Source organism: Encephalitozoon cuniculi, chromosome VI (assembly GCF_000091225.2).
Source record: "Encephalitozoon cuniculi GB-M1 chromosome VI, complete sequence".
Classification (NCBI taxonomy): domain Eukaryota; kingdom Fungi; phylum Microsporidia; family Unikaryonidae; genus Encephalitozoon; species Encephalitozoon cuniculi.
Genome location: NC_003233.1, coordinates 120826 through 143387, shown reverse-complemented (window position 1 = coordinate 143387; position 22562 = coordinate 120826). Strand labels below are relative to the sequence as shown.

Genomic DNA, 22562 nt, shown 5'->3' with positions numbered 1-22562 from the left:
CAAATAGGAGAACTGGATGTGGATATATTGTGGCCTCTAGAGCCTGTCAATGGAGTATGACCTTCCATTCTTGTGCCCGATATTCTCGCCCAGATACTGCCTGGCATCCACTCTGTGTCCATGCTATCTGTCTTCGATAGTCTATGCAAGGATATTCAAGAACAAAAGATTCTCTGCGTTTGGGTTCTTTCTTGTCCCGTTCAGTGTATATGGAATAAGAAGATATGTTCAGGACAAGCTCCAGTACAAGGAGAGCTTTGAGACAAGTGCGATAAAGAGCCTGTGCTGCTGCAACAGCCTAACACAGGATCTCCATGAGATGAAGATAAGGAGGATTGGTGTCTACAAGTTCCTTGAGGAGCCGGTTCCGTGCGACGACAGTGATCAAACGTTTTGAAATAAGAATAAATATTTGATTGGTCTTGGCCGCCTTATGCACCTAGGTATGCTGAAGAAAAGGATAGGAATAAGCATACTAGACTGTAATTTCGGGAATCTAGAGGAGGAGCTTGGGGAGCTGAAGAGGAATGGGGTGACCAACATCCACCTGGATGTCATGGATACAACATTTGTCAAGAACATCACCTTTGGCCCGTGCATAATCAACAGGATTCTTGAGCACGACTTTGTGTTCGATGTCCATATGATGGTCGAGTCGCCTTTAGATATTATCATGCAGATAGATCTCGAGAGGGTGTCCCTGGTGACGATCCACAGCGAGGTTTGCGATAAGGCAGGCGTTGCTGAGTATCTCAGAAAGAGGAATGTGCTGTTTGGGATTGCACTCAATCCTGAGACCCAAGTGGACGATGCCGAGATGAGGAGCGCCGACTTTGTCCTTATAATGAGCGTTAAGCCGGGATTTGGAGGGCAGAAATTTCAGGAGGAGTGCCTGGCAAAAGTGGAGGAGGTCCGGAGATATGGGAAGATGGTTGGGATTGATGGAGGAATAGAGATGAGCAACATTGGCCGGATTACTGGGGCTGACTATGCCGTGGTGGGATCCGGATATTTCAGATCTGGAGACAGAAAGAAGTTTCTGAGGGACATTACCGATGAGTTCCTCTGTGGCTCTTGCTCTGGCTGAGATTCTTTTTTATGCCTGCCCCCATCCCTCTGTATGAATGGTGGAAGCGAGATGGTCTTCGAGTGTCCGGAGAGCCTAGAGCTTATTCTTGTATGCAGTCTACTGTCCAAGAACACGGTGAAGGTGGCGGTTGGCAGGAGATACTCAATGGCGAAGTCATTTGTCAAGCTCCTCCAGGGTATATCCCACGGGTCGAGCCACTCGTGGGAGGAGGGATATGTTCTTTTTGCTCCTGGTGCGCTGAGGGGAGGAGATACTACTGTCGTGTGCTCGGATGAGATTTCGATGTACATAGAGCCTCTTCTGGTTCTCTGTCCCTTTGTGACTGAGCCCTTAAGGATAAGATTCAAGGGGATAACGAACGGGAAGCTTTGCGTTGATCTGATTAGAATTGCCCATTTCAATGTGTTGAGGAGATTTGGAATCAACGGGTGTGAGATTGTTGTAAGGAAGAGGGGGTTTGCGCCTGAGGGCAAGGGGGAGGTTCTATTCACTGTGGATAGGCCTGGAAAGGTATGTACGATTGCCCTAGAGAGCCCGGAGAAGATTCTCAAGGTCCGAGGGCTGGTGCTGAGCAGCAGGGTAAGCTCCGTTCCGGCTAAAGAAATGACCGACCGGATCAAGGAGATGCTGGGAGATATCTTGAACACAAAGGTTTTCTCGAACATGTCGAACAGGGTAGACTCTGGGCCATCTCCTGGATTCCAGTGTGCTGTTTTTGCAGAGTCCAAGAGCGGGATTTATTATTCGATCGGGAGTGGGGAGGGCCTGACGCCAAGAGAAACGGCCACGGCGGCGTGCAAGGACCTTCTTCGAAGCGTTAAGTACGGAGGGGTATTTGACAAGAAGCTTCTCTATCTTGCACTCTCTCTGATGTCGCTGTCGTCCACAAGCATAGGGAGTCTGTGGGTTGGCAGGGTTGATTCGGAGGTTCAGGGGATTCTGGATTTGCTAAAGCGGTTCTTTGGGTTTGAATATGAAGTTCGAAGTACTGGAGAAGGACATGTTGTCTATGGACCTGGATGTGGACTTACCAATGTCAACAGGCTGTTGAGATGAAAATTGGGTGGCAGCGGCAGCCCAATGGAAGAGAAGGGGTCCTTGAGCAAGAGGCTGGAGAGGCTCTACATGGACTACATAGAGATAGAGAAGATCTTGAAGAAATTGAGAGACATAAAGAAGCAGTGCTCGTACAGAAGCACTATTGCCAAGTTGAAGCCGCGGGGGAACGGGCCTATGGTTGTTGAGGCGGACGTGAGACAAGATGAGGAGTTTTCCAAAGCGACTAAGAGGTGCATGAAGTTTGATCTCTATGACCCTTTCTGGGAAGAGGTGTCGAAGAGATTTAACATCTCAAGAAACGAATGCTTCAACAGATGGATTAACAATGTGGAGGACCTCGACAGGAGATTGTCTCGGAGTGATATGGCTTGGGTCAAGCAGATGAGTGAGGAGGGGAAGGATTGGATTGAAATGTCCAAAGAGATGAAGTGCAGGCCATTCAAGGTGTTTACCGAGCACCTTCGCTTGAACACTATGTCTGCGCCGAAGATGTGGACCCTGGAGGAAGACAAGCTGCTTGAGCAAGGGGTGGAGAAGTATGGGCTTTCGAGGTGGAGGTATGTGTCGAAGATAGTTGGAACAAGGACGGGGAAGGAATGTGCCATGAGGTTCTACTTCTTGAACAAGAATGTCCAGAAGGGCAAGTGGACGGAGGACGAGAGAGAAAGGCTTATGGAGGGGGTCAGAATATACGGAGAGGGCGACTGGCGGAATGTTAGCACACATGTGATGACAAGAAATCCCATACAATGTAGGTCCAAGTACATAGGTGAGGCGAAGACCAAGAAAGAGAATAAATAGTTTGGACAGGCATATAGTTTATATTGGAGTCATCTCATCATCGAGCTGATGAAGTCGTCTATCTTTTCGTTGCTCCATGAAGCACTGCCCCTCTTGGACAGGAATCCTGTGAGCCTCTCCTTAAACTCGTAACTCAGTGTCTTTCCCTTGCTCTTAATTGCGGCCTTTCTATTGGAGAGCATTGTATCGATTCTGTTTTTGGTAAGGAGAGCATAACACTTACCCTCATCAAACACACCTCTTCTCTCGTATAGATACTTCAGATGCTCTTCTATGGAAGGGATGCTTACTGTGCCACACTTCATCGGATTCATGTATGAGTTCAGCCTGTCCATCCTGCTGATGCATTTCCTAAGAGTTGCCCGAGAGTCTTCTTCAGTGTCGAGCATCTTCTTTATCTCTGCTGTTTGCGTGGGGTTTGTGTACAGAAAGCTCACCTTGTCTATCTGGGACTCTATTTTCCTGAGTAGCTTCTTCATGGTGCTTCTACTCTGGGCTTCTTCCATGAACTCGAACGGGGAAGGCCTTGCAAAATATTTTAGATGGAGAGGAAAGTCCTGAAGATGGAGAGGCTTGGAAAGGATCTGATGGAGTGGGCGATGGGCCTGGTTGTTGCCAACTTGAGGGGGTACTGCAGAAGCCCCCTGTTGCGGTTTTCGAAGGCCAAGTCTCTGAGAAACAGAAAGAACAACTACATTCTTTGCCTTGCCGGGGAGAAGCCCGTTGGATTCATCATGTTCCGGTTCTCCAGAGATACGACGTATGTGTTTGAGCTGCATGTTGAGGAGAAGTACAGGTCATTGGGCATCGGAACCCTGCTCCTGGACGAGTGCAGGAAGCAGTATGATAGTATTGTGAGGAGGATAGTTCTGTATGTGTACAGGGAAAACATCCGGGGCCTGGGGTTCTACATGAGGAACGGGTTTGAGGTTAACAGGGAGTACAAGTGCGACACGTTCTATGAGATGGTGTTCAACAAGTAAGCCTGGGATTTCGGCGGAAAAGTAGGCTGGAAAAAATTACCCCAGTCGATGTCGGATCTTCTAACTGATGAGTTAGGACAGGCATTCCAGATAACGGATGAAGACAAAGGATGCAGGATCAAGGGGCAGCAGTGTATCCTCGCAAACATTGGGGTTGTTAGATCGATAGCAACCTTTCTTTCGACCTCCTTGGGGCCGACTGGAATGGATAAGATACTGCAGAGCAAGGACGAGGATATAGTTGTGACCAATGACGGGGCAACCATACTCAAGGAGATGGAGATGACGGAGAATCCGATTTCGAGGCTGATAGTGCAGCTGAGCGAGTCGCAGGACGAAGAGATAGGGGATGGGACGACGAGCGTTGTTGTGCTTGCGTCTGCGCTTCTTGACCAGGCACAGGCACTCCTTGGACAAGGGGTGCATCCGATCAAGATATCTGAGGGCTTTGAGGTGGGGCTGGGACACGCAGTTGAGCATCTGTCCGAGATATCCGAGGAGATATCTGATCTAAAGGAGACGATGATGAAGGCGGCGAAGACAAGTCTTGGAAGCAAGATAGTGTACAAATCTCTTGAAAGGTTTGCCGAGATATGCACGGATGCAGTACTGATGGTTGCAGATATGGAGAGGAAGGACCTCGACTTTGAGCTGATCAATATCGAAAGTAAGGTTGGAAGGGATCTATCCTCCACAGCCCTTATCAAGGGAATTGTGATCAACAAGGAGTTCAGCCATCCGCAGATGAAGAAGGAGGTCAAGGACGGAAGGATAGCGCTTTTAAGCTGCCCTTTTGAGCCTCCGAAGCTGAAGACCAAGCACAGCCTTGTGATTTCGAATCCCAAGGAGTACAAGGAGCTGGAGGAGTATGAGAAGAAGAAGTTTGCAGAGATGATAGAAAGCATCAAGAGGAGCGGATCTAACATTGTGATGTGCCAGTGGGGGTTTGATGACGAGGCCAACTCTCTTCTTATGGAGAATGGCCTTCCTGCAGTCCGGTGGGTTGGAGGCCATGAGCTTGAGCTCCTGGCGGTTCACACGGGGGGATCGATAGTGGCGAGATTTGAGGATCTGGAGGAGTCTGATCTTGGGAAAGCAAGAGTCCGAGAGGAAAGTCTCGGGACTGAGAATGACAAGATCATTGTGGTTGAGAACGAGGGATGCAGTAAGGCTGTTACGATCCTTGTCCGAGGGGCAAATGACCTGGTTATTGAGGAAGCGAAGAGATCGATCCGGGATGCCCTTTGTGCTGTTCGGAACATTCTCACGAACAGCAGGATAGTGTATGGGGGAGGATCTTCCGAGATGTCGTGCTCTCTTGCCCTAGAAAGAATTGCTACGGGGTACTCTGGGGAGGAGCGGGAAGCCATACTTGGGTTTGGAAGGGCCCTGGAGGAGATTCCGCTTTGCTTAGCGAGAAACAGCGGTCACGATCCGATTGGATATTCGTCTGACCTTCGGAAGCTGCAAATGGAGAGCAAGAACTTCCATCTTGGGGTTGACTGCCTGGGGGATGGAGAGCAGGACATGAAGAAGCTGGGTGTCTTTGATGCTCTGAGCAGCAAGATCAGGCAGTTCCAGATGGCAACGCAGCTTGTCACGATGGTTCTTAAGATCGACAACGTTGTCTCTGATTTCCACGATTAAAGGTTATTTTCTGTTGCTCATGGAGAGGAGGAGTCAAAGGCAGCTTCCTCCTATTTAGATTTCGTTATTATCACGACCCATTTGCCCTATGGAGGAAATCAAGAGGTACGTGGAAGATAGGCTTGGACAGCACAAGATAAAGATTGACGTGAGTTCTGTGGTTGAGGAGCTTGTCCTGTCGAACAAGATAAACGAGTTCATGCCTCCAAGCTCGATATACAGTGTGGTTCTGATGCATCTTGGAAAGCATGACGAGATGTACAAATGCATTCTTAGCGGCGAGTATCTGTTCGACATCGAGGTAGGACTGAACGACAGGGAGTCCCTGTACAGTAGCAGTGAGCTCAAGGAGGCAGTGGCGAGAGTTTTTGGACCTCGAGTGAGGTATGTCTATGTCAGTACCTCTGGACACCGGCATTTTATCGGGATCAAGCTCAGCAGCAAGGGATATGATCCCGTGGCAAGCCACAATGGCCCTGAGAGCACGATTCCGTACTTCCTGCTGGTTGATGGGCTAAAGACATTCAAGGCAGGTGACTTTGAGTGGAATGAGATAGTGTTTGGATTCAAGACAACGGGGGATGAGCATTCGAAATATGTTGAGGTTCTTGAGCATGTCAAGAGGATCAGGCTTCCTGTGCAAATAATCGACGACGACGCAATGCATATAGGTACTTCTGTGACGAATGTCCACGAATGTTATCTGCACTGCAGGTCTCAGGAGAACTGGCCGGAGGATCAGGATGCCCTCGACTGTGCGAAGACGGCCCTGTACTGCCTGATATACAAGAAAAGCAAGCACAGAAGCGCGATTGGATACAACTATGTTCTCCTGAAGTACAGAGGCTCGTATTTCAAGTTCCAGATCATGATAAGGAGAGACAGAAATGCCGAGTTTAGGATCAACAGCCGAATATCGGAAGTTGTTGGCCAGCAGTCGGACATGTTCAAGAAGAACACGGTGTCTGTCAAAAGATTTCTGGACAGCCATGGATATCTTCCTGTATACTTCGATGACAGGCTTGTGGAGCTGATTTGCCTGATGGTGGGGAGAGGGATAAACTCGTTTGGGAGATTTTTTAACGAGTTTCTAAGGTACCAGATTCGGCTTGAGGGCTGCTCATTTAATCTAGAGACGCTGAAGGTCTCAGAAAACAAGAACAGAAGATTTGAGGTGGTGTACCAGCATGACATAGTGGTGATAAGAATGCCGCCCCAGAAGATAGTCCAGCGACTGAATGCCCTAAAGAAGGCTGTATTGGCACAAAAACTTGCCCTATTTGACGAAAAGTTCCGGTTGCAGACGCACAAGTTGCTGCAGCCATCCTTCAAGGACTATGACTTTGTCCTGAGTCTTTCCTACAGGCCAGGCTTTGTTGAGGTTGAGGACAAGACAGACCCTCCATTTCTGTTTGGAGTACCCTCTGTTGAAGAGTTTCTTGTGCCTAGTCTGAGGAGTAAAGGATACTTCTTCTATTCTCCAAGGCATTCGGTTCTCATGGTCAAGGTCCACGAGGAGTTTGACCCGGAAGAGTTGCTTTATGTCTTGATACTAAAGACCGGGTTTAGATACTTTCTCAGAAACTTCTGAAGCTCCTAAATAAAATGCATTGATATATTTTCTTCCAAAAGTTTCCGCTGGATGAACAGGAGGCATGGATCGTTCACGTACAGAAACGAGGGTAGTGTCCAGGCCTTTGGGTCAAAGGAAAACACTCTTCTTGTTGCGACGCCAGGTAAGCTGGTCGAGTGGGATAGAACAAGAAGGAGGGTTGCTAAAGAGGTGCCTGTGGACATGGAAGTGACGGATGTTAAGGACTTTAATGGGCACTGGGTTCTGCTGTCAAAAAGCAGTGTTGGGCTTCTTTCTGGAAGCAAGGTAGAGGAAGTTACTACAAAAGGGCCTCTGGATGCTTCTGTTGTATACAGGGATCGGTTTCTGCTTGTGGGCGACAAAGAGATCACAGTCATCGCCGCCATGGAGGAGAGTGTTGAGGTCAGAAGGACAAGGCTGGCATCTGACAATGGGGTGTGCACATGCGGAGTGGCTGCCACGAACAAGCTATTTCTGTCATTTGAGAACGGAAAGGTGTTCGTTGTCGAAGAGCCAAAGGTAACAGAGATTCTGGCAGGGAGGGCTAGTGAGATGAGAATGGATGAGTTTCAGTGCCTGATATTCCTGAAAGAGCCCATAGTCTCGATCAATCTCCTTGGGGATGTGCTGGTGGTATCGCTGTTCAACAAAAAGGTTCTTGCACTGAGTCTGGAAACTAAGGAGGCCTCGTTCACCGAGTTGCTCTACGATATCAAGGCCTCCGCCACATGGAACAACCTGATTGTTGTCTGCGACAGCAGAAACAACGTTATATTTCTCACACAGGGCCTCGAAGTTACTTACGGCAACTGCCTTAAGGAGGAGATATGCAATATATTGACTGACGGCCCAAGACTGATCATAGGATTCAAGGTGGGCGTCGTGAAGGAATACGAAGGGGATGATGGAGCTTGGGCTGAGTTGGCTTGTGGAGTGCCCAGGTGAGACTCTCTCTGCACCTCGTTGCAGCTATCAATATAAATTTGCCCGTTTGGGGTGATTGGCCCGCATCCTTAATTAATGGGCATTGTGTCAATGCAGCCTAGTCCAGAAGATGGAATACAAGCCTGTACCTGACTATGCAATTGAGAAGCGATTAAATTTTAATTTCCCAAAATTGCAATTGACACAAAATTATCTGTCAAGGCGGGTGGGAATAAAAACAGCCAGAAATAAGGATCCCCATGTTGAGAAGTAGCATCGTACTTGTATTCGAGTTGGTGGTCTACGCCATAAAGATGCATGCACTGATGTTTGTGTACACGGCGAGGCTGGCAGTTAACCCGATATGGGTGCTTGGATCTGCGTTCTGTGGCTTCAAGACCGGGATCATTGATGGGATGAGGTGCATGCTTATTCTCAGGGACCATGGAGGAGAGTCCCGGAAGGCTGAGAAATCAAAACAGCCCAAAAATGCAGAGGACACATTCCAAGGAGAGTTTTGCTATAAGAAGTATGCCTCCCAGAGCATCCACAAGAAGTTCCTGAAGGGCAACCTTGTTATAGTCATAACCGACATTACCGACAGCACAAACCTTTGGTGCTGCTTTCCTGATGCAATGTACAGGACCATTGAGGTGTATGATGAAATTGCTAGGAGGTTATGTAAGGCCCATGGAGGTCTCGAAGTAAGGAACGAAGGAGACTCTTTTTTTCTTGTATTCACAGATGCTCGAAATGCGCTTGATTTCTCTGTAGAGTTCTATGGGGAGATCAAGCGCATTTCTTTTGGTTTTGGAGAGGCAGCCTGCTCTGGGGAGTGGGAAAACAATAAGGAATCCCGCCTCATCCCTCTGAAGGTCCGGATAGCCGTGAACGAAGGCCCGGTGGTACTGCGCCATGACGAATCCCTTGAGGTTTATGGGGATGTTGTGACCAGAGCCTTTAGGATGCTGGATCACTCGAATGGGAAGATCTGTGCTCCTCAGAGCTGTCTAAGTGGCTATTCATCTCCCAAGAAGGGATTTCCGTTTTGTATTCACAAATAAACCTGTAAGTATATGAAACGTTATACTCTCTTTTTAATCCACAGCCTTCATCTTAGAAATCTCATTGAGGAAGAGAGAAAGACGGAGAAAAGAAGGAAGACAGGTCTTGTGCCAAAAAGAGACACGAGGCTCAATGCCATCCAGATCCTAAGAACCTCCGTAAGTGCCTGCCCGAGATTGAGTGTGGTTTCGATCAGAACGGCACAAAGATGCATCATACATATGAAGAAGTCATCTTCTCTTGTTACAAGTCCTTTTCCATACTTCCTCCATGAAATGTGGTTCAGCACAAGCACCATGGGAAGCAGGAACGAGGACAGCATTGTAAGGACATTAAAGAGGATATCATGCTTCACCTGGCGGGTCTTGCCGTTTTGGAGAGGGAGCAGAGCATATCTTCTTACCAGAGCCCACCGTCGCCTGAAGCCCTTTATAAGTCTTCTATGGTGCTCAAGAATCCTTTTCCAGAAGCTCTTCTGGGGAAAGTTTGCAACCGTCTCTGCAGGCCTTCCATCAGAAAAGTTCTTCTTGAAGAAATCATGATTTCTGTTATCACTGATGTAGAATAGCCTCGACCTGTTATCACTGTACAGAGACCCGTTTACGGCCTTTTCCATATTGTCTTCGCCGTCTTCTTCAGGCTTCCGGAGACTTCTGACACATAGGTCCATTGCTGTCTTATAGTGTCTGAATCTTACCAGCGAGCTTCTACTGACAACAGGGCCGCTTCCAATTATCTGCCAGATGTCTTCTTCATTGGCATCGTTGTCTTCCTGCACAAATCCAAGGACTTTCCTGAATTTGTCTTCTGTATCCTCGCTCCCGACCCTCAGGCACATACTGCTTCCAAGCTCCACAATCTTCACAAGATCTCCATGGCCTATGTATCTGTCCTGCTCCCCAACATTTCCGTTGGAATCGCTTGGATGGATCTTGATTACCATCCACATGGAGTCCTCGGTCTTCTCGCTTGAGCACGAAGGAATCCCTGCTCTCATGTTTAAATACGTGTTGTGCTTCTGGTTTAGAATGGTGATTATGCTTCTGTCCATGAGATACTTGTCGGCCGACTCCTGGATGCTGTCTTTCAATGCAGCCTGGAACTCTATAGAGAATCCTCTGGCATCGGCAGTGTGCTGGTGCTGTATGGAGTAATGCACAAGGAAGGACAGGGCATACACGGAGGCAGGGACAAGCACAAATGCGACAACCCCCTTGGCAGCCCTCAGGGCACCCTTGCACACTTTGTTGCTTGGATCCACAATGAACGTAAACAGGCTGATTCCATGGAACACGGCAAGAGGAGGCAGGACAGATAAGGAGACCCAGCTGGATGCCACGGAAAGGCCGAGTAGAGCGCCAGAGATAGCATTGCGTCTCTTCTTGAGCTGAACAATAGCGCTGGCAAGGAAGCATATTGAGAACATCTCGTTTGTAAGGAACATGATCTGGGTGTTGATCAACAGGCCTATTGTATGGACTGCCACCACTATCCGCGATACCATTCTGTTGTATGTCTCCTGTGCCAGCCAGGATATTTGTAGCATGGTTACGACGAAGAGGGTAAAGCTAACCAGCCTGGGATTTTCGGCAGCAAGAGAGAGCAGAGGAATGTTCAGAGCTGCAAAGAGACGGCACAGTCCATGGCATATCAGGCCCGGCAGCGGAAGGTGTCTGTGAAAGCAGAACTTCCTATCTCCATATGACATGAGATTCCGTGCGAATTCAGCCTCATCTTTTGTTATAGGTACCTTTCTATCGAATAAGAGGAAAGACAGAACCACTACAAGCACGACTTCGACCATCTGGCTTGAACGGGATCCCCCGATCTTAGTTTGCAATGTCTTGCTCATGTTGTTTGTTTTGCTCTGCCTATTTATTATGAATAAACAATCTGATCTCTCTGCTGTGGCGAGTTTGGCGGGAGGTCACCCTGCTAAAGGATACGCCCAAGGCCCCAGTGCCGATGATATCCCATGAGGACGTTGTTGTTGTAGGAGCACTCCGAACACCCATTGGAAGGGCGACGAGAGGGAAGCTCAGAAGCCTTAGGAACGATGAGCTGGTTACCGCTGCTATCCGGGGCATCATTGAGAAGACTGGGATTGACCCTCGTCTTATCGAAGAAGTCATCCTCGGCCATTGTCTTTCTTCAATGGAAGGGAATGTGGCTGCAAGAATGGGTGTTTTGAGGGCTGGAGTGCCGGTCGAGACACCAGTTATGATCATAAACAGATTGTGCGGGTCTGGGCTAGAGTCTGTTGGGCTTATTGCTGAGAAGATTAGATCGGGTAGGATAGAGATAGGGCTTGCTGGAGGATTTGAGTCTATGACATCCTATGGACTGCCCAAGGAATACACCCTGAGCAGGGGCGGTGCATGCGAAGATGCCGAGGATTGCATGCTGACATTAGGGGAGGTTTCGGAGATGCTAGGCAAGACCCACGGTGTAACACGCAGTGAGGCTGATGAGTATGCAGTGACAAGCCAAAAGAGGGCTCTTGAAGCCACCAAGAAGGGCCATTTTCTTGCGGAGATCATTCCCATGAGGGTGGGAGATGAGACTGTTGAGCGTGATGAAGGGATAAGGGAGACGTCTCTGGGTACTATCGAGAGTCTGAAGCCTGTATTCAGGCAGGATGGGGTTTGCACGTCGGCCAACTCCTCACAGCTGTCTGATGGAGCGTCTGCCGTGCTTCTGATGAAAAGGAGAAGAGCTGATGAGCTAGGTTTGCCTGTGGTTGCAGAGTTTATTGATTTCATTGCTGTAGGACTTAAGCCCAGAGACATGGGGCTGGGTCCTGTTGTTGCCATCGAGAAACTACTAAAGAGGAATGGACTTGAGAAAGACCAGATCTCGTACTTCGAGATAAACGAAGCATTTGCATCCCAGGTTCTTTGCTGCCTTCGGAAGCTTCAGATCGGTGAAGACAGGGTCAATAGGTATGGAGGATCCATAGCTCTTGGACACCCGATCGGGGCTTCTGGAGCAAGGATTGTCTGCACACTGCTGAGTGTTATGAAAAACGAGGCACTGGAAGGATATGGAGTGGCGTCTCTATGTGTGGGTGCTGGGCATGGAGTGGCTGCACTGTTCAGAAGAGCCGCTGGATCCAAACCGCAAGACATTAAAAACACCTAAGCTTTCTTTATTCACAATGCAAAGCAGCATGGCAGGCCGTCATGGCTTCTTAATGCTCCTTACTTTCTTCAACTCCTCCTCAAGCTTAAGAAAATCCCCTCCTCCAAGCGAGTCTTCAGGGAACACCTTGTCGTCGAACATCCCAGATATCTCCTCATCCGTCTCCGTAGAGCTATAGGTGGTGTTGACATCAAAGAATATCTGCCGGTCACTCTCCTTCATCGCAAGGGATAACAAAAATTTGTTTAATACTCAGTCCTGCTGGAATGCAAGAAGCACACCCAGGATCCTTCTCAGGGCCATCCCCTGCTCTTCTTCACAACAGAAAACATCCTTGTGACGACAAAGTCAACAAGTAGTGCTCCGGAAAGCACAAATAAGGAGGTCAGGTGAAAGACGGGCAAGGAAAACAGATTGAGGGCGGCGTTGTTCGTTGTGACATCTAGCTCTTGGATGAAGAAGAGAGTTATGAAGTTGAGGGCAATGCTCAGTCCAATTGCTATCCATGAGTAGACAACAAAGAAGGATATTTCCCTAATCTGCGTGAACAACACAACCCAGAAAACAATTATTGAGAAGTAGTTTGTGAGGAGGACGTATCCTCCAACCAGCCCCCTTCTGCTGATCAGGTCCTTTACATAAACAACACCAACAGAAAGCCCGAACACAACGATCCCGAGCAAGACTGTGTACACGAACCCAAACACAAATGAGGGCCTGCTGAAGAGTCTTCTTGCATCCCTGTAGTCCCCAGGATGGGACATAAGATAGATCTCCGGCTTGTCCTTGTCGAAAAGACCTATGGATAGAGGGACGAATGACGTGAAAAGTACGTTGTAGTAGTTCAGAAAGAAGTTGCTGTATATGGGCTTTCCCGAATACCCGTTGAAGAAGTTGTACATGAACTGTATCGAGATGAAGAATATGTTCTTGAAAAATGCATTGAGTGTTATCTTCGAAAACCTGATGAGATTGTATCGGCCGTGCACAAGTATGAGCCTCTTTAGAAGCCTGAACTCTGGAATCGCAAAGTCTGCAGACAGGCTCGCTTGCGTGCCCTCCTTCCCCATGATCCCCACACCAACATGGGAGCTTGTGAGCATGGGAACATCGTTGTTTCCGTCTCCAATAGAAAGCGTGTTCTTCCCAGACTCGACTATCTTTTCTGCTATTTTCCCCTTGTGGTAGGGAGTTGCTCTATATATCACAATTGATTTGTACTCAAAGATCTCTGGATCGCCGAGTTTCTCCAAAAACTCCTTGCCGTCGATCACGAGCGACTGGGGCTCACGGCTCTTCTGGGTAATTCCACAGTCTTCCGAACAGCTCATTGCAGTCTCCTTCTTGTCTCCGGTGATCATCCATATCTTGATTCCTGCATCTCGCAGGGATGTTATAGTCCCTCTGACATCATCCTGGAGCTCGTCTTCTATAAAGGTCGCCCCCAGGTAGACCATCCCCTCCTCCACAGAATCGAAAATCCTCTCCTGTTCCAGAAACTTGTTTTTCAGGGAGACTCTGTTATACTGATTCTCTATCCATGCCAGCACATCGCTGCTCAGCTCCTTGTATCCAACAACAAGAGACCTGTACTCAGAGTTGTTGTTTATGAGAGCTCTGATCATTCCCATGTCCCCCTGCTCAAAGGTCATCTTCTTGTCTCCAAGAAGCTTCTGGTCAGAACCCTTGCAGAATAGAATATACCTCCCAAGCACCTTCATCACGACTGACATTCTCTGCCTTGCCGAGGTGAAGTCTAGCGAGACCATTATGTCGAGTTTGACCCTTCTTCCGTTTATTTCCAGTACAACAAACTTTTCGTCCCGCTCCACCAGCACGTGTCCCAGCCTCTCTAGCTCCTGGACAATGCACAGCTCGTCCTGCGAAATCCCCTCAAGGCTGTTGTTAAGAGGCTCAATTGAGTTGCAGCACAGGAGAGCAAGTATAAACATCATGCGGGAGCGCCTTTTCTTCACGGCCGGGCTCAGATCATTCACAAGATCAATGTCAAAGCAGGACTCCTTCAGTTCTTCTCTTGAAATAAGGTCCGGAGAGTCATATATGTGGCAATACTTGAAGACCATGGAGTTCTTCGTAAGCGTCCCGGTCTTGTCTGTCAAGATGTATTCAATCATTCCGACATCCTCTGTGATGTTTGAGTTCCTGCAGATCGACCTGATGCCATCCCTGGCCATCTCGTCGTCATAGGATATAAACATCGAATGGAACATCCTGGATACCTCGAGAGTCACAAAGAGAGACAAGGGAATCAGGTAACTGAATAAAATATAATTCGTTCCTGTCTGCTTCAATGCATCATTAGCAAGATACTCGTTCAAATACAGATACTCGATGTCATCCTTTCTAAGGAATCTAGCCCCAAGGACAGAGGTTGCCGCCAGAATCCCCAGGTATATCATAAAAATCCCAAATATAAAGTCCCCAACGCTTTTTTCAAAAAGCGATATCTTTACCTTCGCTTTGAAGTGGCTTTTGCCGAGCTTTGTTTGCTTTCCGACACACACAACCATCCCTAGAACACACTCGGTGTTCTTGATCCTCGACCCCCTTAGAAGAACATTCTTCTCGTTGCATAGGATGTTTTCCCCATCAATGTTTATCTGGCACTCAAACTTATTGAACAGGTCTCCTGTGTCCTCAACAGTGAAGTCAGATGTCCTGTCCATGTAATACCTATCGCAGCTGCACAAGCTCAGTTTCTCTCCACGGAACTCAAGTCCCGTGTCTTTTCTCTTGCACTCAACCTGATGTTGCGATGTCTTCTTCTTCAAATTCATCTCTCCGTCCAGATTGCTTGTCTCGACAAAGCAGTAGTTCTTGCATCTGATGCCGTCTCTTGTCTCTACCTTGCTATTCAGCAAAACCACGTCGCCAGGCACCTCCTGGTCCTTCATTATGAATATGAGATCCCCAGCACTGAGATCCTCCACATGGATCTCCTCAGCATATGCATCCCGTCCTTTTCCTCGCACTACATTTGCAGGTTTCTCATTTATCACTTTGTCCTGCTTGTGCCTCCTGTAGTCTTCTACTCCATCCTTCATCATCGATGCTCCGACAACAACAACAAATGCCAGGAGATAGGTGAATGGGCTGAATGGAGATATCGATGGAATAGACAGCAGAATGAGAGTCAGCAGGAAAAATAAGTTTGATGGCCTCGACAGCTGGTGGTATATGTTCAGTGGGAGGAAGGTCATTGCTGTATACTTCGACGTAACTATTTTGTTTTCCTTCCTGTTCATTATGCCTAGGGCTCCGCCCCCCGGATTTAATAGCCTTACCTAGACACCCTCCTGTCATCCGCTCAGGCCCCCATGTCTTCATCCTCAACAACCTCAAACCCAGGCAGACAGTCGTTCATGATATAGCAACTCTTGTGCTCCCAAGGGATCGAGTGCACTCCGGGACAGTCGGCATAGAGAACCTTGAATTCCCTGGACCCAGCAGATAGGAAAAACACGGTCCATCCCATGGGACTTCTGGGCATGGACACAACCTCAATGAGCACAACGCCGCCGCAAAGCTTTGCATTGTAAAATCTGTCCATGCACCCGCCAAATGCCTTCATCACATTCTGAAGGCCAAACATTGCATTGAATGACGTTTTCAGGTACGTCTTCTCCGACGAAACCTCAACAAGGCACAGGTACACCCTGTGCACCACAGGAAGTACCTGGTCCCCATACTCCCGAAGAACCCACTCGTCTCTTTTGTCTCTGTCCAGTATGTACGAAGTCATCCCATGTGCCTTTCCCCTCGAAAGATCAACACCGGCTCCAGACAACGCCTCAAACTCATCAGAATCCACATCAAACACAAGCTCTCCGGCTCCACACACAAGAGTCTGGATGCTCTTCATCCCCATCTTGTCCCTGACCCTTTCGATAAATAGCTCGATCGTGTCAATTCCAACACAGTACCTGCACATCATTGCTCCATACCGCGTCAGCTCCTGCTCTTTGACAAACAAAGGGAGCTCCTCACTCTTCTCGGCCCTGCATCCCAGCCAGTACGAGTACACATAGAGTTCCCTTCTCCCCGAAGAGCCATAGCACAGAGGAACGCCCCCGTCGCCGAAGTAGAGCGCTTTCTTGCTCTGCTTCAGATAAAGAAATCCCCTTCTCCCCAGAAGCGAGTACCTTCTAACATCTGCAAGTGGATAATCAACCCAGGACAGGGTCTCATGGTCGTAATAGTCCGTTCCAACAATGTGCACCTGGCTCACTTGTGGACTCCATCTCCTGTCTATCCATAGATTTACTACTCTTCTTGTGGCAAAGTATATTCCGCTGTGGATCCCCGTGTACTCAGAAGCGACCTTTGCCTCCTTAAAGTGCTTCATGAACCACCTGGCCATCTTCCTCGTGGAGCAGATGACAAGGCACGACTTCTTCTCCACGTCCAAGCCGTCCATATTCATGGTCAGCCTCAATTTGAAGTCAGAAAGCTGGCCATGACGCGTAAGACTAAAGGACTCATGCACCTCGATACCCACATTCTCCATGCTCTTCTCGATCTTCCCAACAGATTCAGCCCCACCACTCCGTGTGAATGGGAGTCCTGTCATAACCATCTGGATGCTGTTCACAATGCAATGCGCCATGCAGACCTCTATAAGATGGTTTGAAATGGAGTCGTGGATCTCCAGAATCGTGACAGGTCCTGAGGTAATCTTCCAGGAAACAAACTCCTCGTATGTGTATGCTCTATAGCCCAGCAGCATCAACCTCCTTTTTTCCCCATAGCCTGGCACAACAACTACCTCTGTGCCAATGTCATCGTAGAACAGCCCCAGCCTGATGCAGTTGTCCATTCCAAGCGCCTTTTCCACCATAAAATCCCTCCAGACGCCATCAAAGATGGAAGCCCTGGAATTTGCGACATTCCTCAAATCAAGTGGGACGGGCTCTGTAGGGCATAGGTAATGGGCAGATAGCAGGCAGATGTTCAGAAAAGGCTGCCCTGTGAACACCCCGTAATTCTGGTATACATACTCGCATCCCTTCTCAAACACTATTGCATCGCAGAAAACCAGCTCCTCCTCTTCTGCATCTGTTATAAAGAGATAGTATGTGTTGCTGTGCACTTTGCTGTCGTCGAAGGCCTTCTCCATCCCAAGGCTTATAACATAGTATCCAGATTCTGCGACCCGAACACTCGGAGAAATGCTAAACCTGGGGACATATCTCAGATGCTCGATTATACCACTTCCGCGAATCCCTACCTCATCTAGGCCTTCCTTGCCCAGTATCTCCAGCATCCCAAACGGGATTTCCTTCATCTCAAGGTCCCTAAGAGCATTCTTGTCGTCCGCAAACTGCCTCAGTGGCGTTTGATATGGAAAGATCCTGTGCTCTGCAGCCTTGCACCATCCTAGTATCATCTTTGAGATTCCGAGCCTCTTCCTCACCCCAATCTCAAATAGCGCCCTGAACATTCTGCAAAGGTTCTGCGAGAGAGAGGTCGATTCTATTCTGTTAGCTACATAGCACTGCAAGAGTACCCCGAACGAGGACTCCGTAGGAATGGGGACAAGGCCCCTGAGAGACTCCATCGCCTTCTCATCAATGCTCAGATCAGAAAACTCCCTTGCTTTTTCTAGAATCTGAAATATGGACGGCTCCAGCATAACGTGTGAAAGTCCATCAAACAATCTTCTTGCATCTCTGTAGTGAACATAGTATCTAGACGAAACCTCACCTACTTCCGTGGGATGTATGGCTGGCTCCAGTGCAATAAGTCCTGCATCCTCTAGCAGCTTCAGAGCACTGTACACAAGCTCTTTGACCATCCTAGCAGGCTCCCTGCTCACCTTTACCAGTCTTGTGTAATAGAACGTGTGCTTGAACCAGTCGATCATGTCTTCAAACCTCCTCATTCCCTTCACTATCTCGGCATTAAGGCAGTCGCACAGGCTTGGAAGCAGCCTTGAGTCTATGCTCCGCTGAACAAGGAATTCGTTTTCCTTGCTGGATATCAGTATCCCCTTGCATCCATCGTCTCCAGATCTTCCGGCCCTTCCAAACATCTGGATCATCTCAATCTGCTTGATAGGCCTCCATCTGGATGTGGAGGCATCGTATACCTCCGTGCCCTTTATTATCACAGTTTTTCCAGGTAGATTCACACCCCATGCCAACGTTGCTGTGCTCACCATCACATCTATCTTCCCGTTCCTGTACAGATCTTCAACAGCCACCCTTGTTTTCCTGTCCAGTCCTGCATGGTGAATCCCAACCCTATGCTTCAGAAGCTCTCTGACCTCCGGACTCACATCTGCCCCATCATCAGAAGCCTTCTCCATGTACCTTCTTATCTCGTTTGCAACCTCAAGGGCCTCGTTCCGGGAATGGACAAACACAAGCACAGGCCCATTCGAGTCAAGGTTCTCCAGCACCTTTTCGATGGTCATGTCCATCTCCCTTTCCCTTGCCCCAACATTTATCACCTCGTAGTCGATGGGGCTCTTCCTGAACTCGGGTCCAAAGTAGAAGATGTCAGGATCGTTGCACCCGATAAATGCCCCGACATCCATGTAGTTTGGAAGTGTTGCACTGAGACCCACAATCCTGCACCCTCCGCGCACCGCCATCCGAGCCACAACTGCCTCCACCGCCGCGCCCCTCGAGTCTCCAACCATGTGGATTTCGTCAATCACTACCAGATCAAACCAAAGATCCGTGTTTCTTGTCAAAACATCAAACTTCTCTGGAGTGGACACAATCACCCCTGTCCTCTCCAAGTGGGCATATCCCGAGTAGACATCCGAGGTGTGTTCCACAACACTGATCCCGTACCCCGAAAACCATCTGCTGATTGTCCTGCATATCTCTCTGGCTAGCGCCTTCATGGGAACAATATACCCGACCCTCATCTTTTTCCTCCTTTCGGCCTCCCTGAGAATAGACATCATTCCTATCACTGTCTTCCCACTCCCCGTGGGTGCACACACAAGAACATTTCCGTCCCCCTTCAACACCGAGTCCTGAACCATACTCTGGATGTAGTTGAACATAAAGTCTTCTCCAAAAAGCCTTTTTACATTGCCTGGGGGGTGTCCATCGAATTCAACAGCCACCCGCCGCCCAGGAACAAGGACAATCTTGGCTCCATCCTCGTATTTCACCGTTGACCCAGGAGGATATCCTTCCCTTGCCATGTGTGTGCTATGCTCACTAGACGTCTTTTCTAGGTCAATCACCCTGCTCCCCCTCATCAGGCTCAATGCATCACTGTCTATGTACTTGATGAAGGAAACAGACCCCTCTTCGCCCCTCATCAGCTTCCTGGCCTTTTCCCTCTCGTCCAGATACAACTGGTGGACGAGAAAATACTCAAACAACTTTCTGTTGGCAAGTATGTATCTCATGAAATACACCTTAGATCCCCTCAGAGCACCGGAAAGCTCCTTTTCAAGATCCGTGCCCTTCCTTATCACTTCGAGAAGGCTCCTCTTTTCTGCCTGTGTAAGGAGGACGTCGAACAACTCAACATCCTCAAAGCTAATCTGCCTCGCATTCCTGTGAAGAAAGCGCTCTGTCAGCTGCGTCATGCTCTCAAGGCTCTCCTTTGCAAGACTCCTCCCGAGAATCTTCTCGATGGCATCTTGCCTGCTCTCCACATCCCCGCACAGCACCTCCATCACCTTTTTCACCACCAACTCGTCCTCTGCTCCAACTAAGGACTTCAGCTTCTCGAAATAGTCGACATGACTAAGACTCTTTATGTCCTCAGACCCCATGGGGACCATTCCTAACGTTTTTACTTCAGCACAGCATAGATCCCTACAGCCTAACTAAATACAGGTGCGTTTATTATTCTAGGAACATCTTTCAAGGAAAAGGACATACGTGTGCTCCTTGTCGACTTCATCGACTCTCTCGATCTTCTGGTCGTTGCAGAGATACCATCCGTTCTTCCGCAGATAGCTTACATAATGCCCGCTCGACGTGACTGCGTCCGAGTCATGGTTGCACACTCCTATGACCATATACTCAACTCCATTGAGGAGAAACTTGTCAAGGGGATACTCAATCAGCGTCGAGATCTTCATCGGTGAGCTGTTTACATACTGGAATCTTTTCAGCTGGATTATCAGATACATCGGGAGGTCCTCCAGATCCATTTTCTTGCTAAACATCATCTTTCCATTGCATCCCTCGCAGTGCAGGCGCTCTGATGGATGGAGATCCTCTTTTTCTAGAAATCTATTTACGCAGTGCTGGAGGGTTGGCTTAGGCGCGCCTATCTCTCTAATCGTGCCCAACGGGTCGTGGAACAGGCTGAGCAGCCTTTTGCCTTCATGGGCTCTGCTTATCACTACCGCCACTGGAAAGTTCATCTGCTTTTCCCTCGGGGTTTTGCCTGCGTTCTCTAGTTTGAAGTAGGAGGATATGCTGCTCTCCTCCAAGAGGCATCGGACCTCCTCCGAAACAAGGCAAGCAAGGGTCTTCTTCATCTCCAGGAGCACCAGTAGTCCGTCGTAGCCAGAGGCCTTGATCAGAATGTTGAACTTGAATGACTTGTCCATAAACAGCCTCTTGGTCTTCAGGTGGACCCAGCAGTACTCAATGTCTTCGGAGTACTCATAGCAGAACAGTGTTTGCGGAATGTCCTGTAAGACAACGTCATCTGCAGGCTCAAGCATATTCCTGTTGCCGTCATACCATATGCACATGACCTTTCCTAGTACCCCATATTCGGCATCCAGTAGCTTCTTGAGGCCTCTGATGCTGGTGGATGCATCGGCATATATCTTCACAGGCTGTCTCCTGCCTGATTCATAGAACACCACAATGTTATCTTTGTGCTGCATGGAACGGGGAATTGGTAGAGAGAGGCACACTGCAGGCTCGATGGACACCTTGGTACTGCCGCATCCCCGGCATGTCAGTGTGGACTTCAGGCAGAAGAAAAACAGGTCTGTAATAATTGATCTGTTGTGCTCCCACCACTTTTCCTTTTCCTTCTTCTTGGGATGCGAGGATTGGGTGGAAAGGGCCTCGTGTAGTGTGTCCAGCATCTTGGTGATAAACTCGACGGAGTCCTGCTCGTCGTTTCCCTTGTACTCCTCGTATATCGACCCCAGGCTTTTTCTGATTCCCACGGGTGTGATGGCATGGAGGTTTCCATCATATACCTGGGAAATAAGGTCGTAGTATGCACTTGCCAAGGATGCATGGATAGCTTTGTGCCTGTTCAGGGACTCTTCATACTCCCTGCTTATGAAGTACTCTGAGAGCTTCCAGCAGTTCATCAGGCACTGGAGCCCGCTGTTCATGAAGCAGGTATTCCCCTGGTTCCTGAGTCCGCGAACAATGCTCCTCATGTGATCGTCAACAGATAGAACCCTTCCGTCAGGCATCCTTGTGATCTTTGAAATCTTTAGCACACTCCTGTTCTCAAACTCGTCAAGCCTCGCCAAAGGATGGAGCACTCTCCCGTCGGATGCTAGAACTCTGTATCTCCTCATAAACTCGTCTAGGCCAAGGCGGAGGCCCATGATCTCCGGGACTATATCGAACAACCTATCTGTGGGGTCGACAATGGCGTTCACAACTCTTCTGGACCTCCTCATCCCTCCCCCGTGGCTAGGCGCCTCATGGGGCACAAGATCTCCGAGGTTGATGAGCGACTGGAGTATGGAGAAAATCCATCCAACCTTGACAACCACGCTCTTACTGGATCCAGGAGCACTGGCGCTGGGAATAAGCTCGTCAATCATAAAGGTAATAAGGACAGCCTTTCCTGTACTCCTGGGCTGAAGCTGCACATCGGCACCGCATGCCGGAGACACAAAGAGGCCATCTCTCATGGATTTCCAAACACTTTCTGGGACGAAGTCAACTCTGGGCCCTGGCACCTTAGGATTTGAACTGCCGTCTATACACGATGCCCTCCTGAACATCCCCTGGCTCTTAGCGAAGGCAAAGGATACAGCATACTCGCATTGGCCTGAACTTGAGGCTGGCTTCTGATCCAGGGACTCCTCAGCCATCATAAGGGATTGTTTTGTTTGGGTTTACTACGTTCGGGATGTGTAGCAGGCCCTGGAGGAACAATGCAACACCACGTTCCTAGGACGGCAGCAAGAAAAAGAAGTGACGGAGCCAGGATTTGAACCTAGAACCTTCGGGACTGGAATCCGACGCGCTACCGTTGCGCCACACCGTCTATAAGAAAAGCCCGCATCCCCTGTCTTTTGATCAGGCACAGCACGGAGCCCCCATCCTGG

The 22562-nt window shown here is 48.8% G+C and overlaps 16 protein-coding genes and 1 non-coding gene across 17 annotated transcripts; 10 read left to right on the top strand and 7 right to left on the bottom strand.

The window, feature by feature from the left end:
* Positions 1–49: 49 nt before the first annotated feature.
* Positions 50–397, top strand: ECU06_1050 (uncharacterized protein; the record flags this gene model as incomplete). The annotated part of the gene is made up of 1 exon (NM_001041483.1): positions 50–397. The coding sequence occupies one exon, from the start codon at positions 50–52 to the stop codon at positions 395–397; it is 348 nt and encodes a 115-aa protein (NP_585861.1).
* Positions 398–445: 48 nt separating this feature from the next.
* ECU06_1040 (uncharacterized protein) lies at positions 446–1087 on the top strand (the record flags this gene model as incomplete). The annotated part of the gene is made up of 1 exon (NM_001041482.2): positions 446–1087. One exon carries the CDS (start codon positions 446–448, stop codon positions 1085–1087), a length of 642 nt encoding a protein of 213 aa, NP_585860.2.
* A 33-nt stretch (positions 1088–1120) lies between these two features.
* ECU06_1030 (uncharacterized protein) lies at positions 1121–2146 on the top strand (the record flags this gene model as incomplete). Its single annotated transcript, NM_001041481.1, has 1 exon — positions 1121–2146. One exon carries the CDS (start codon positions 1121–1123, stop codon positions 2144–2146), a length of 1026 nt encoding a protein of 341 aa, NP_585859.1.
* A 24-nt stretch (positions 2147–2170) lies between these two features.
* ECU06_1020 (Myb-like transcription factor) lies at positions 2171–2950 on the top strand (the record flags this gene model as incomplete). The annotated part of the gene is made up of 1 exon (NM_001041480.1): positions 2171–2950. One exon carries the CDS (start codon positions 2171–2173, stop codon positions 2948–2950), a length of 780 nt encoding a protein of 259 aa, NP_585858.1.
* A 29-nt stretch (positions 2951–2979) lies between these two features.
* Positions 2980–3456, bottom strand: ECU06_1010 (uncharacterized protein; the record flags this gene model as incomplete). Its single annotated transcript, NM_001041479.2, has 1 exon — positions 2980–3456. The coding sequence occupies one exon, from the start codon at positions 3454–3456 to the stop codon at positions 2980–2982; it is 477 nt and encodes a 158-aa protein (NP_585857.2).
* A 36-nt stretch (positions 3457–3492) lies between these two features.
* On the top strand, positions 3493–3933 carry ECU06_1000 (uncharacterized protein; the record flags this gene model as incomplete). The annotated part of the gene is made up of 1 exon (NM_001041478.1): positions 3493–3933. The coding sequence occupies one exon, from the start codon at positions 3493–3495 to the stop codon at positions 3931–3933; it is 441 nt and encodes a 146-aa protein (NP_585856.1).
* Positions 3934–3981: 48 nt separating this feature from the next.
* ECU06_0990 (chaperonin-containing T-complex subunit CCT5) lies at positions 3982–5580 on the top strand (the record flags this gene model as incomplete). Its single annotated transcript, NM_001041477.1, has 1 exon — positions 3982–5580. The coding sequence occupies one exon, from the start codon at positions 3982–3984 to the stop codon at positions 5578–5580; it is 1599 nt and encodes a 532-aa protein (NP_585855.1).
* An 88-nt stretch (positions 5581–5668) lies between these two features.
* On the top strand, positions 5669–7171 carry ECU06_0980 (uncharacterized protein; the record flags this gene model as incomplete). The annotated part of the gene is made up of 1 exon (NM_001041476.1): positions 5669–7171. One exon carries the CDS (start codon positions 5669–5671, stop codon positions 7169–7171), a length of 1503 nt encoding a protein of 500 aa, NP_585854.1.
* A 51-nt stretch (positions 7172–7222) lies between these two features.
* ECU06_0970 (uncharacterized protein) lies at positions 7223–8119 on the top strand (the record flags this gene model as incomplete). The annotated part of the gene is made up of 1 exon (NM_001041475.1): positions 7223–8119. The coding sequence occupies one exon, from the start codon at positions 7223–7225 to the stop codon at positions 8117–8119; it is 897 nt and encodes a 298-aa protein (NP_585853.1).
* A 239-nt stretch (positions 8120–8358) lies between these two features.
* Positions 8359–9162, top strand: ECU06_0960 (uncharacterized protein; the record flags this gene model as incomplete). The annotated part of the gene is made up of 1 exon (NM_001041474.1): positions 8359–9162. One exon carries the CDS (start codon positions 8359–8361, stop codon positions 9160–9162), a length of 804 nt encoding a protein of 267 aa, NP_585852.1.
* Positions 9163–9209: 47 nt separating this feature from the next.
* On the bottom strand, positions 9210–11015 carry ECU06_0950 (uncharacterized protein; the record flags this gene model as incomplete). The annotated part of the gene is made up of 1 exon (NM_001041473.1): positions 9210–11015. One exon carries the CDS (start codon positions 11013–11015, stop codon positions 9210–9212), a length of 1806 nt encoding a protein of 601 aa, NP_585851.1.
* Positions 11016–11128: 113 nt separating this feature from the next.
* ECU06_0940 (uncharacterized protein) lies at positions 11129–12304 on the top strand (the record flags this gene model as incomplete). The annotated part of the gene is made up of 1 exon (NM_001041472.1): positions 11129–12304. One exon carries the CDS (start codon positions 11129–11131, stop codon positions 12302–12304), a length of 1176 nt encoding a protein of 391 aa, NP_585850.1.
* A 39-nt stretch (positions 12305–12343) lies between these two features.
* On the bottom strand, positions 12344–12526 carry ECU06_0935 (uncharacterized protein; the record flags this gene model as incomplete). Its single annotated transcript, NM_001415664.1, has 1 exon — positions 12344–12526. One exon carries the CDS (start codon positions 12524–12526, stop codon positions 12344–12346), a length of 183 nt encoding a protein of 60 aa, NP_001402502.1.
* A 71-nt stretch (positions 12527–12597) lies between these two features.
* ECU06_0930 (phospholipid transporting atpase) lies at positions 12598–15570 on the bottom strand (the record flags this gene model as incomplete). Its single annotated transcript, NM_001041471.1, has 1 exon — positions 12598–15570. One exon carries the CDS (start codon positions 15568–15570, stop codon positions 12598–12600), a length of 2973 nt encoding a protein of 990 aa, NP_585849.1.
* A 62-nt stretch (positions 15571–15632) lies between these two features.
* ECU06_0920 (uncharacterized protein) lies at positions 15633–20069 on the bottom strand (the record flags this gene model as incomplete). Its single annotated transcript, NM_001041470.2, has 1 exon — positions 15633–20069. The coding sequence occupies one exon, from the start codon at positions 20067–20069 to the stop codon at positions 15633–15635; it is 4437 nt and encodes a 1478-aa protein (NP_585848.2).
* Positions 20070–20147: 78 nt separating this feature from the next.
* ECU06_0910 (uncharacterized protein) lies at positions 20148–22328 on the bottom strand (the record flags this gene model as incomplete). Its single annotated transcript, NM_001041469.1, has 1 exon — positions 20148–22328. The coding sequence occupies one exon, from the start codon at positions 22326–22328 to the stop codon at positions 20148–20150; it is 2181 nt and encodes a 726-aa protein (NP_585847.1).
* Positions 22329–22429: 101 nt separating this feature from the next.
* Positions 22430–22501, bottom strand: ECU06_0905. Its single transcript has one exon. It is a non-coding gene; the product is annotated as a tRNA-Trp (tRNA).
* Between the last annotated feature and the right edge of the window lie 61 nt (positions 22502–22562).